The sequence below is a fragment of the Copadichromis virginalis genome, linkage group LG9, assembly GCF_057382275.1.
Source record: "Copadichromis virginalis isolate Kocher_CV1m ecotype Utaka linkage group LG9, C_Virginalis_male_GT1.1, whole genome shotgun sequence".
Lineage (NCBI taxonomy): Eukaryota > Metazoa > Chordata > Actinopteri > Cichliformes > Cichlidae > Copadichromis > Copadichromis virginalis.
In genome coordinates, this window is record NC_140626.1 from 3,743,577 (window position 1) to 3,756,368 (window position 12,792).

At 43.8% G+C, this 12,792-nt stretch overlaps 1 protein-coding gene across 2 annotated transcripts in view; it reads right to left on the reverse strand.

Annotated features, from left to right (window-relative positions):
- Positions 1-12,792, reverse strand: part of kcnh2b (potassium voltage-gated channel, subfamily H (eag-related), member 2b) — a 120,910-nt gene that overhangs the window by 21,190 nt on the left and 86,928 nt on the right. For both annotated transcript variants that reach the window (XM_085467455.1, XM_085467456.1), the window contains 6 exons: positions 6,319-6,498; positions 5,646-5,749; positions 5,312-5,450; positions 2,813-2,967; positions 1,235-1,329; positions 569-709 (listed from right to left, as the gene is read on the reverse strand). In XM_085467455.1, the coding sequence (XP_085323581.1) occupies positions 569-709; positions 1,235-1,329; positions 2,813-2,967; positions 5,312-5,450; positions 5,646-5,749; positions 6,319-6,498 (814 nt within the window). The remainder of the gene's footprint in view (positions 1-568; positions 710-1,234; positions 1,330-2,812; positions 2,968-5,311; positions 5,451-5,645; positions 5,750-6,318; positions 6,499-12,792) is intronic.

A 12,792-nucleotide genomic window follows, 5' to 3' on the forward strand; every position in this document is an offset into this window, starting at 1 on the left:
CTGCAGAAGACTGTCCTTAAACAATGGACATTTTACAAGTCTCGGGTCATTGTCAGGCCAAGGAAGTGCTAAACTGTGTGGAGGAGGAAGGCAGCCCGCAATAATAAAAAAGAAACAAAGTGACCTTCTTTAACTGCTACGAGTGTTTCTTTACTTTGGTTATACAAACCTGAACAGGATTTGCAGCTGTTGCATGGAAACACACAATCAGTAGGGTTGTATATACAAGTGTTTGCATATTTAGTTACATTCAAATGTTATTAAGAGTAAATTATGAAGACTAGACTCATTCTGCTTGTTATTCTGTGGTTTGGTTTCATTAAAGCACTCAGGAAGCACTGCAGACTTCTTTCTCTATAGTGACGCAGGGTGAGGGCTTCTCCGTCTCTGAGGTCGGTGAAATACACGTTGTAACACACACTGCCCTTATGAACGCTATTTCTGCTGTTGTAGGTTTGTTACCGATTAATAACAATGAACTACATTTTATTAGTGGCGTTCATATTTGTTGCAAACTTTCCTTTATTCTGGTCTAAAGGCTTTAAACAGCTGCTTGTACATGACTTACATCCGATGAGCATGACGCAGATGGAGAAGATCTTCTCAGAGTTGGTGTTGGGGGACACGTTTCCGAATCCCACGCTGGTCAGACTGCTGAAGGTGAAGTACAGCGCTGTCACATACTTGTCTTTGATGGAAGGTCCTGAACCTGGTGTGGAGAGGTTACAAATCATCTGGAGCTCAACAGTGTCCAGGAAGCTGACATAACCTAAACTAATACTCAATGATATTCATTTAGCAGAATGTAACCGGAGGGTTGACTTATTATCGGTCATTTGCACAGAACTGAGCTCCCATTACAGGTAAGATCATCAGAATACTTCATTAATCCCTGAGGCTTTCAGTTGCTCCAAGACAGTGACAGTAACAGACTGTGGTGGGCGTGGTCTGCAGTGCCGCTGCAAAGGAGGTGGACGCACCTGAGCGGCATCCGCAATCACGCCTCGCCGGCTTAAAGTCTGTGCTCGCACCACTGTCGCTGCGTGTGGCTGCGAGCTGCAAAGCTGCAGCGGGGTACTGTGCAGTCATTGGGTCTGCTGTGTGTTTACACACTAAACTAGTGAAATAATGCGATATGTTACAGAGTTTACAAATTTAAGAAACAGCACTAATTTTACACTGAGATTACTCATGTGCCACCAGTTTGTTTATTATATTACGTGATCATTAGTACCTGGTATGGAACCATTGAAGTGTTTCCCTAACTGGTCGCCCAGAGTGTGGAGCCAGCCGATCGAACCGTTCCGCTCTACGCTACCGATTGCATACCTGGTAAAAAATAAACAGCATTACAAAAATGTCACGATACAGCATCATAAAAATCACCTTACGTTTGTATCAGTTTCATACAGCAGAGATGAAAAATGAGACTGCTGTGGTTGGAGTACAACTGATAAATATTCATCTTCTAATGTGAAAAACTGATCAAAATTGCAGTCAATTGCAGTGCACGTTCCCTCAGTGGTTGCTGCTAATCTGACACCTGCTCTGCTGCCAGTGATCATTTTGGAAGATGCTGAGTTGTTGGTTGATGCGGCTGTTTGGGCTCATTAGGAGCCAGGTGCACCTGATTAAAGGATCATCAGAAAGTGCAGCGGCCTTTATAACTGCGGTCGTTTCGGAGCACTCACATGTGTGTTAACACGAGCTGCATCTCAGACTCCACAGGCCTCACAGTTAAGATGAGCTGTGCAGAGTGTGGATCCAAACAGAAGGGGCAATAGATGTAACGTTGAGCAATTATCACAGAACTGGGGAAAGTAACTCGCAGTTCAGGAACAGACAGGCAAAAGCCACGAGGGCTCACTGTGGGAACACGGGACAGCACAGGCACATGGGACAGAGTCAAAGCTTTCTGTCTCACACAACTGTAGTTTAAGTTATTCAAAGCAAAAGCTAATTATCCAAAAGTCAGCTGTTACTTGCACTGGTGCCAGTTTGCTGCTGAAAGTGAGAAGGTACTCTCTTAGCAAACACTGTCTTCCTTCCTGAGAAAGTGTGGACTGAAAGCCAGCTCTGCAGTGAAGATCCACAACAGAAATCTGCTCAGGAACGTACCACGTGGGCATAGAACCGCTCCAAATATCATCTTGGAGCAAGTTTCATTTCATTTTCCGTGACAGCAAACATTATATTCCACGAAGAAATGCACCCAAAGTGTGTGCAGTTGGTTAGTCTGGAGGAGGAAGCATGATGGTGCAGCAGCATCTTATACAGCTACACAGCTCGTCAGCACGCTGTTGCCTTCCTGCCATCACCTTTCAATCAACCAGCATTTTTTTATGCAAGACAAGCTCTGACAGATCATTGAGGACACAGCTATGACTAAAACAAAAACCCACTACAGCTACCGAACTGTGGAGCAGATGGGGGAGAAGCAGAACAAGATCAAAGCAGTGCAATGTGAGGAATCAGTAGCATCCTGCAGACGCAGGTGTGTTAGAGCAGAGAAAAGGCTCTGTTGGCTTTTAAAAGCCGTCACCATCAGTAATCGCGTCTAAACATCTACTCAGCTGCTCTCTAATTTGATCGCTGCACTTTTACAATAGAAATATTTTGTTGTATGACTTCAAGGCCTTTTATATCAGTCGTAGAATACCAGTTCCATACTCACAGCCCGTCGCTCCTTCAGATTTTGCATGAATTTTGCGTCAGGGTCATCAATAGGAGGAGAAAAGTATCTCTGCTGTATGGATTCTGCACTCACACACAGTTTGAATCTAATGTGAATCGTCAGTTTATGGCGTTGTACCAGATGCAGGCCAGCCAGTGAGCGATGAGGGCGAAGGTGCACATGAGAAGAAAGAGGACAGCCGCACCGTACTCTGAGTAGCGATCCAGTTTTCGGGCTACACGAACCAACCGTAGGAGACGAGCTGTCTTCAGCAGACCAATCAGAGTGGTGGTCTGATGGGCGTGGGTGAGACAGAGGAAAGTGGAGATAAGGCATCGTTAAACATGGCAGAAAGCAAAGTCGCTCTGATATCTCCTCACAGCACTCCCACCTGCTGTCATCCTGTCACACACACGCACACGCACACACGCACACACACACGCACACACGCACACACGCACACACACACGCACGCACACACACACACACACGCACACACACACACACACACACACGCACACACACACACGCACGCACACACACACACACACACACACACACACACGCACGCACACACACACACACGCACACACACACGCACACACGCACACACACACACACACACGCACGCACACACACACACACACGCACACACACACACACGCACACACACACGCACACACACACACACACACGCACACACGCACACACGCACACACACACGCACGCACACACACACACACACGCACACACACACACACGCACACACACACGCACACACACGCACACACACGCACACACACACACACACACACACACACACACACACACACACACACACACACACACAGGTGATGTAACTCTGGTCTTTTCCTGATGTGATTCAGTGTTGAGGAGGTGGTAAAATCCTGACTCCATTCATTTCTGTGGGCCTCTCTTCTCTCTGCTCCAGCTGGCTCCTTCGTGTCCACACAACAAATAAATAACAGGACGATTACTGCGCTGGCTGAGTGCCTGGTCCTCTGTGTGTGTGTGTGTGTGTGTGTGTGTGTGCTAACAGTAAATAACAGTTGTCTGTTGAGGAAAGTCTCCACTTTCTTGGCTCAGTGGCTTCTTCTGGGCAGCATCAGTGGAGCGAGCCCACGTGAAGCTTTCCCCATGAACGTTGGGAAGTCCCGCCTTCATTCATTTTATCTTGAAGGCTGCTTTAATTGTTATTCATTAGTTCTGTTATTTAAAATGCTGCTCAATATTTACAGTTACCTCCAGCGGAGTTTTTGTGTGGAGCGATTCGATCACCTTAAGCCTGAGTGTTTTATATCCTCGGTGTGTGGGAAGTATCCTCAGGGAGACTTCGGCAGGCTACAGCACAACTCACTTACTGCTTCCTTTAACTCCCACTTCTTTCTCCAGACACCCACCTCCCACTTCCTTGAATATCAAACCAACACCACCATCACTTCAATCATCCACTAAACCACAGAACTTAATTACCCACTGAGCCAGACGGAAACACACTGCTCTGCATGTTTCTGTAGAGCTGTAAACCAAACCTTTTGTTACTGACAGTGGCACATCATTCGCTTTGTGCATGAGAAGCGCTGTGCTGCATTAGTGTAAAGTTTTCTGTTTCTGCCAACGAGTGAGTGAGACCTGGATTTTTACCAGAGGCTCTGAGATACAGCGACAGACAGAATCAGGAAGAATCAGAGCTCAGCTTTAAACGGCGAATCAAGCATCTGGAACGTTCAGTGCAAACTAGAGATCAGTCAGTCGTGAGCATAACTTTTCTCAGCTTTGCTCTTACAGTGGAAGTACGACGTTTTTGACCAGCTGGTTAAAAGAAATCCCCCGTGCCATGGACCGGTCCGTGAGCCGTTTGGTACCGTCCGCGAGGATTGAGCCTCGGTGTGAAATTGATGGTTGAGGAAAAGTAGCATAGAAGCCTCCTTGTGGTTGCCTGGTGATTTCTTTTTGTTCACATTTGGAGATTTAGGTCACGTAGCTACGGCACCACCGATGACCGTCGGACTCAGACTGACTGCTTCATGTGTGTTTTGTCTGTCACGCAGCGTGATCCCCTGACCCTGGAACAGTAATGTGTGTGTTGGATCCTCCAGCTTTACCTCTGCACAAACACAACGCGCTCTTTGGTAACTGAGCGCCGGTCGTCCTAGCGGGTAGTTATGAGCGAGAGGGGGAGCTGGGGCTCGATGTAACTATAGCGTGAAAGCAGTGATGTCATTAAAAACACATCATTTTGATGAGCTCAGATGAGTTTTAGGGTCTCGTGCACACTGCGCTGATCTAAGACATGTTTTGTTCATGGCTGACTACAAATCAACTTCCCTACGGAGACAATTAAATTATGAAGCCAAACGAATCCACCTCTCCCTCTCTTCTTATTTCCTGTTCCCCCTCCCTCCACCTTGTTTTTAATCTTTCTGCGTGTTATCTTCACTTCATTGCATTAAAGAGATGGCAGACAAGATGTCAGTGCACCATTCGTCTCTTCTACATTCCCCCCTCCCCTCCATCTCACTACCACTTGTCTCGTTCTCTTCCTCCCACCCTGCCTCATAACTTCACTGCAGCGTACAAACAGGCAGCTATCTCTCCGCCTCCATCGTGACATACCTCCTCTCCATTGCGGTAGATGAGCAGGTCAAAGGGAATAGCAGCCACCATGTCGATGAGGAACCAGCCTTTGAAATAGTGGACAGCTATGCGCACCGGGTGGCTCACCACTTCGTCATTAGAGTTTACGTATGTTGTCCTGAGAGAAACAGAGAGCATTATGTAAATACAGCAGACACTAATAGTTGTTATTGCACTTTCTTCTTTTACAACCAGCTCTGTTTAGAATAATGTGCATAGATGAGAAACAGTTTTTCTACTTAACAGCACCAAATCTGACTACAGGCTCTTCTGTGACTGTTGCTGTAATGAGGAGTGCTGCTACAGTTCAGACCTGAAGTTGATGAGGATGTCAATAATGAACATGATGTCCACTATGAGGTCCACCACATTGAGAGGAGAGCAGGAGTAAATGCAACCCTGCATGCCTAGGTCTTCCTACGAGAAGAGAGGAGAGGAAAACAAGTAAGGAGAGGCTAATATAGTGTACTGTAAGTTAAAAATACATTCAGCACATCTTTCAAATGGATTAGGATGAAGGATCATTTACATATGCATGCAGACAAAACATGAAACAGTGACAAAGTTCGGTGATTTGGAGCTCAGTTCAGCTGGCAGCAGGCTGATTAAAGAGGGACTTGTTCCAACTCCATGTTTTTGTTTTTGTAGAGCAGGCCACTAGAGCAAAATAATCCTAATTCATCTCATACTGGAACTTTGTGCAGCCCCTCAGTTCATCGACAGCTGTTTCAGCTAACTTCGCCTCCCTTTATGCAAACTTTTCCTTGGCTCCAGGTGGGTGGAGCCTCTGTGCTACTGTACAGCTACAGCTGCTACACAGGCAAGACGAGTGAAACTGTTTGGTGGAGTCTGAAGCCTGGACCCTGAGCATTTGCACATTCGCTGATCTTTATCATTTAAAGCTAACGTCATCTTTAATGTGAACATCACTTTAAGACAAAAACCAAGGTGCACTTTAATGATTCTGTCCTTAGATGAGAACCCACGTGATCGTTGAGGAGGAATGCGGCTGAGTAGGGAGTCAGGATGGCGGTGTAGATGACCAGCAGCAGGATGAGCCAGTCCCACACCGCCTTGAAGGGGCTGTAGTGCAACACCGTCCACTTGTGGATGCGAGGAGCCTGCAGCTTGTACTCCGGCAACACATCTGCACCCAGAGACAGCACCTGTGTCGGGAGAGGAAGACAGAGAGGGGGTGATCAGACACTGAATAATTGAACACACAGAACATGGGAAGAGACAAGAGGAAGAAGAAAGGGCATTTGTGTGCATGTGTGTGAAGGGCTGAGAAAGTATGGAAAGAAGAAGGAAAGTAAAGAAACAAACGTGCACACATGTACACACACCCCGAGCATATACACAGTAACAGAGCCAAACCACAGAAGATGATGAGAACGGCTCTCATGACTCTTTCCAGGCCGCCCTCCCAGGCAGCCTGTGTCCATTACACACGTTTATAATAGTGCAATGCAAAGATATGTGCACAGAAACCCATTTAGCAAGCTCACGCACACATAATCCAAAGCTATGATTCCAGTCACATTTCCCCGTGGCGCTGACACAAATGCTTCGACACACGAGCGGCGTGTGACATGGAGTCACGTGAAAGCACAACACTCCAAACACACACAGATCCTTTTCCTCTCTCATCCCTGTCTCCCACAAAAGCACTCCAAGGATGGAATCTCGGGAGTTATGGTGCACTTCTAAGTAGCTTTACTTGCAGTAATGTATTCAATCGTCTGGGCTGCATTCTGCCCGGAAGAGAGCAGGAATGAATCAGTATAAAGAGGCATTAAAACAGCCTGCCTGTGTCTCTGCCTAATAGAATCACACAGTGAACAGCAGTGCTGAAAGCAGGGGCCTGACTTTTGGAGCTGTGTAGTGTAGCCACACAGACACCTGCGACGATCAGCATTAGGTTGGTTGGCTTGACAACCGATGCTTTGATCTTACGTGCATCACTTTTATATAAATACAAAGTGTGATCAAAAAGCATACCCGATGTAAAACTGGCCACTATTCCTGCGAGGCTGGCCCTTTGTGAACTCCTGTTGTGTTCCAGTCCTTCTGCTACGCTTGGATCGCTCCCATTCGGACCACTTGTGATTTGAATTCACATATAAGAGTGGAAACATAAACTGACCTATTTTTCATGTGGTGGTTCGACACTGGTGCAAGAGCTAGGTCTCTAGCTACAACTCATTCACTGGAAAGCACCACAGTGTCCAAGGCCGAAGACGGTAAATCCGTTGCTGATGTCTTTTGACGCTCAGATTCATTAACCAGGCTCTTAATTTGCTACTAACATGTTAAAGGAGTCATTCAAAGGTTTTTCACACTGCACACCATTTACTCTACAACACACATGTTGGACAAAATAGTCAGTAAAAGAAAACAAAGCAGTTAAAATGAAAACTCGCTGAAGCTCGTCTGCTTGCTAAAGGTCAGCTCCGTTTCCTCGCAAATCACAGATCACAGCTAATCTCACAGAGTGAAAGCAGAGACGGTGGCAGTTTGTCTAGCGCGCAAATTTTGCCATCAGTCTTGCAAGACTAGAGATTCATCCACAGTGCACATGCTTCACCAGAAAAAGGAGCTCTCAGATTATTAAGCTACAGCCACACAAGACAAGCGTTCTTCTAGAGACAAGTTGTGGGCACAAGATGACTTTGATATAAAGTACAGATGCAAACAGGTGAGGAGGTTTATTACAAAATGCAGGAGAGACAATGCTTTCACTTTAATTTATGTCTGTCTTTTGGGCAAGCAAGGCAAGCACTGCTTGCCGCTAAATTGTCAGTGTTTTTTTCTGCATTTGAATAAAACACTGCAGTCGATATGAAACAGGTAATATATTATACATTGTTTGCCTCCCATGGCTGTGTAACATATTTTGCTCTAGCTGGCTCTATTAGGCAGTGAAGTGTGGCTGTTTCGTAGAATCCTCTATTTCATGAACTATTTGTCATTTTTGTCCAGAATGTAATACCTATAAGTTCTAACAGGTGTGTGTTTATACTGTGAACATGCGGATGTTCCGATCCATGAATACGTGCGAGTCATTCATTACTGCATTAGTACATGAGAACGTCGTACTAGTGGGTTGGAGCTTTTAAACGGAAACCATCATTACTGCAACAGGACAACTGTTCTGGTAGAAACATTGTATACAGACAAAACAGTAACAATAAAGTAAAAACAAAATTATTCTCATATAAATAAGAGTAAGGCAAACCAAATGTGAAGAAATAAAGCAAAATAATAAATAAAATAGTACAGTCTGCTCTTTGACCTCCTCTCACCTCTTCGTTTTCTCCCAGTGCTCCACTGAGCTTTCACTACTCTTCTACACTCAGTGTTCCGGTTTCCTCCTGGCCTCCTGCTGACCTGTTAAATCTTTCGTCTTTTCTAATTGCATCTTTTTGTCCCTGTCCACTATCCAGCAATCCTTGCTCCACCTTTCCACTTCCTTTTCTTCTTCCCCAGCAGGCCAGTCACATTTCACACATTTGTCCTGTAAACTATTACCGCTCATCCTGCCTGGACCTTTCTTTCTTCTCTGGTTCAAATCTCTGGCTTTTCATTCCTGTATACATTCTCCCGTCCTCAGGAGCCTCGAGGCAGCTTCCTCTTTCATGTTTCCTTCATACAGAGTTACAGTTCAGGATTTCCAAATAACTTTCGATTTCAATTAAGTTAATGGTTTTACCCTCACTCACTGACTTGAAACGTTTGTACACTAGGTTTGGAAAAAAGGTTTTGGCATATGCCATATTTTCCGCTCTATAAGGTGCACATAAAATCTACAGCGCGCCTTATAGTCCGGTGCGTCTTATGTATGAATTCTGGTTGAATTCCGATTTTAAAAATCAAATCACCACACCTTTTTTTTTTCCCTCTCTCTCTTTCTATTTACAAACAAGGGATGTTTCCACATTCTCTCCACCCGTCTAAACGAAACACCCAGCGTACATCATTAGAAATACACACACAATTATGGGCATGCTGAGGTTTGTCACATGGAATGTAAATGGAGCTGGCACCAGAGGAAAGAGGTTAAAGATATTTAACCAGCTTAAAAAACTACAGGCAGATGTTGTTTTATTACAAGAAACTCACAAACCTGTCACAGGTTTAAACGAACTTAAAACACCTGAGTTTCCTAACGTGTTTGCAGCCGGTTATAATTCTAGACAACGGGGAGTAGCAATCTTAATACATAAAAATGTTAATTTTACAGTACTCGATACAGTTATAGATCCAGATCAGTTATAGATCAATATTGAACAAAAAACTATGTATTGTAAGTATATATGGTCCAAATGTTGATGAACCCTCATTCTTCCACGGATTTTTTAGTGCACTCTCTGAACACCTTGAATGCACACTCATTCTTGGCGGTGACCTCAACCTTGGACTAAATGAAGACATGGATAGGCTCAACACAACAGGAACTCAGCGCAATTGGCAATCCACAAATATAATCAAACAGTATATGAGTGACTTTGGTCTTTGCGATGCATGGCGCTCCCTTCACCCCACCAGTAAGGAATATACTTTTCTCTCGCATGTTCATCACTCTTACTCTCGTCTGGATTATTTTTTGGTCAGCAGCTCACTGCTGTGTGACATTTCAGACACTGAGATTCATCCTATAGCTGTCAGCGATCATGCTCCTGTATCTTTAACACTAATGCACAAGAATAATACTACGCCAAGAAAAAACTGGAGATTTAATACATCATTGCTTAAAGATGAAGACTTTATTAAATATTTTAAAAAGGAATGGACTTCATATTTAGACTATAATGACACTCCCGGAATATCTGCTTCTATTCTATGGGAAGCAGGGAAAGCTGTGATGAGAGGTAAAATAATTTCTTTCTCATCACACAAAAAGAAAAAAGAAAACAAAAATATTCAGGAATTAGAAAAAACATCAAATCACTAGAAGAAGCCTACGCGTCCCACCAAGATCAGGAAACATTGAACAAAATACGCAAAACAAAACTAGAATTAAATGAAACTATTACAGTTTTTCTCAGTCGCTTTGGTGCGTTTCTCAGATCAGAATTGAAATTCTCATAACTATTAGTTCAACCTCCACAACACTCAGTCATTTGTGCACATCATAGTAGCAATTTCTCCTCTCTCTGAACAAACTGCAAATGATTTTGGACATGAATCAGTTGCTTCCATACATTTCCCTGCTGCTTTCTGACATTTCCATTTGCTTATGTCATGTCAGTCAAAAGTAATCATACCTATGGATGCTGAATAGTCGTTCCCAATAAAACTAATAGTCATACATCCATTGCTTGAGTCATCACACACAAAATTGTTGAACTAGTTATCACATGCCAAATATTGGCCATCTGTCAAGCAAATCCTATACCTTCCTGTATCATTGTTCCTGGAAATGTCTCCGAAATTGAACAATTGATCTAGGGTGAATTACAGCTGTCACTCATGAGGAGGCGTGTGAAAGTTTAGTTGTAACCAATGACAAACAACTTGTTCACTGTCAATTATGGATGAATCCTGTGAATCCCCAATTGGCAAGCATATATAAACTGCGCAGGAGCTAGTGTGTACCATTTCTACACTTCTGTGACACAAAATGGAAGATCAGCACTGTGGAAGAGGGGTGAGGATGTGGGGAGGAAGGGGAAGGGGAAGAGGGAGAAGAGGCAGATATAGGCGGATTCCTAATGAAATAAGGGCTACAATTGTGGACCATGTTGTCAATCACGGCCTCACCATGGAGGAGGCTGGTCGAAGGGTGCAACCCAATATTGGAAGAACTACTGTCAGTTCAATCATTCAAACATTCCGTAGGGAAAACAAGTATGCAAACAGTAATACACTGTACTGTACTGTGCCATCTCAGACACATCACATGTTACTGTACTGTATTTGCAATTTCACAAAAAGTTCACTCTGCACCACATAGGATTGTAAGACAACCTCGCGGAGGCGGAAGAGGGCCCCTTTTTACCCCACAGCAAGAAGAAGCCATTTGTGCACTGGTCATTGCAAACAATGCAATAAAGCTGAGAGACATACAAAGCGCTGTCATAGAGAATTACACGGTATTTGGCAATATTGAATCTGTTCCAATTTCAACAATTGACAGAGTACTCAAGAAAAATGAAATCCACATGAGCAAATGGCCCTGCTAGCAGCCATGGATGCAGCATGTGACGACATCACAGCAGGGTCCTGCAGAGGATGGATTCGCCACTCCAGGAGATACTTTCCTCGTTGCATTGCGAGGGATAACATCTGTTGTGATGTAGATGAAAATATGTGGCCAGACAGACAGGAACGTCTGGATGTGCCAGAATGATTTACTGTACTGTTACATGTGCTGTTTATTGTTCACATTAGTGCACAGCTCTACCAAATGGGTGATTTTATGTTTACATGTATTCTACAGTGCACAAGTGACTGTAGCATATTTTTCTTTTGCACAATTCTGTAGGATTACAAACACTTCTACACAATGGAAATGTGAAACGTACGTATTCAGTGTCTCAGTTACTCCCAAGACTCCCATAACATCTACAGTGACTTTACTGCACATTTCAGATGGCTGTACAGGTAGGCCATAGTGCTGTCGTCAGCATTTTCAGGTGTCACCAATTGTTTTTGCAATGGGAAACACTGAAATTATAAACTGTCATAGTGGAAACATGACAATGCCATTTGACTATCTTGTTCATAAAGATGGTGTCAAGACTTTTCATTTTGATGGCACTGACAGTTTCATTGACATGGATACTTGCTTTTGAGGTATGGATAATCAATTCTGTGCATGTGACGTGCTTTTGCAGGCTATCCACTAGGTTTTGCAGTTTGCACTAATTGTTTTGGGAAATGCACTAACTGCTGTGCAAATGTTAATGGTGTTCTGAGAAACGCACCAAAGTGACTGAGAAAAACTGTAATAAAAAAACACAATTCCTTATACAAAGACTTCGCTTGCAGAATTTTGAACACAGTAACAAATCAGGTCGATTTCTAGCTAACCAGCTAAAAATAAATAAAGAAAAAACAACTATATGTGCTGCTAAAGATTTATCGGGGAACACAATATATGATCCTGGAAGAATAAACAACATTTTTAGGGATTTCTATGAAACTTTATACTCACCACAAATAAACCCATCTAAAAATGAAATTGATCTGTTCCTTGACAACGTAACTCTTCCAAAATTACTAGACAGTCAAGCAATGGAACTGGATTCGCCACTGACGCCAAGTGAACTCCAGGAAGCCCTGATAAGTATGCCCAATAATAAGGCTCCAGGTCCAGACGGCTTCCCTGCAGAATTCTACAAAGAATTCTGGACAATTTTGGCACCAGTATTCCACGGAATGATGCAGGAAATCGAGGAAAATGGCAGACTACCACCAAATATGAATTCTGCCAACATTAGTCTCCTGCTAAAACC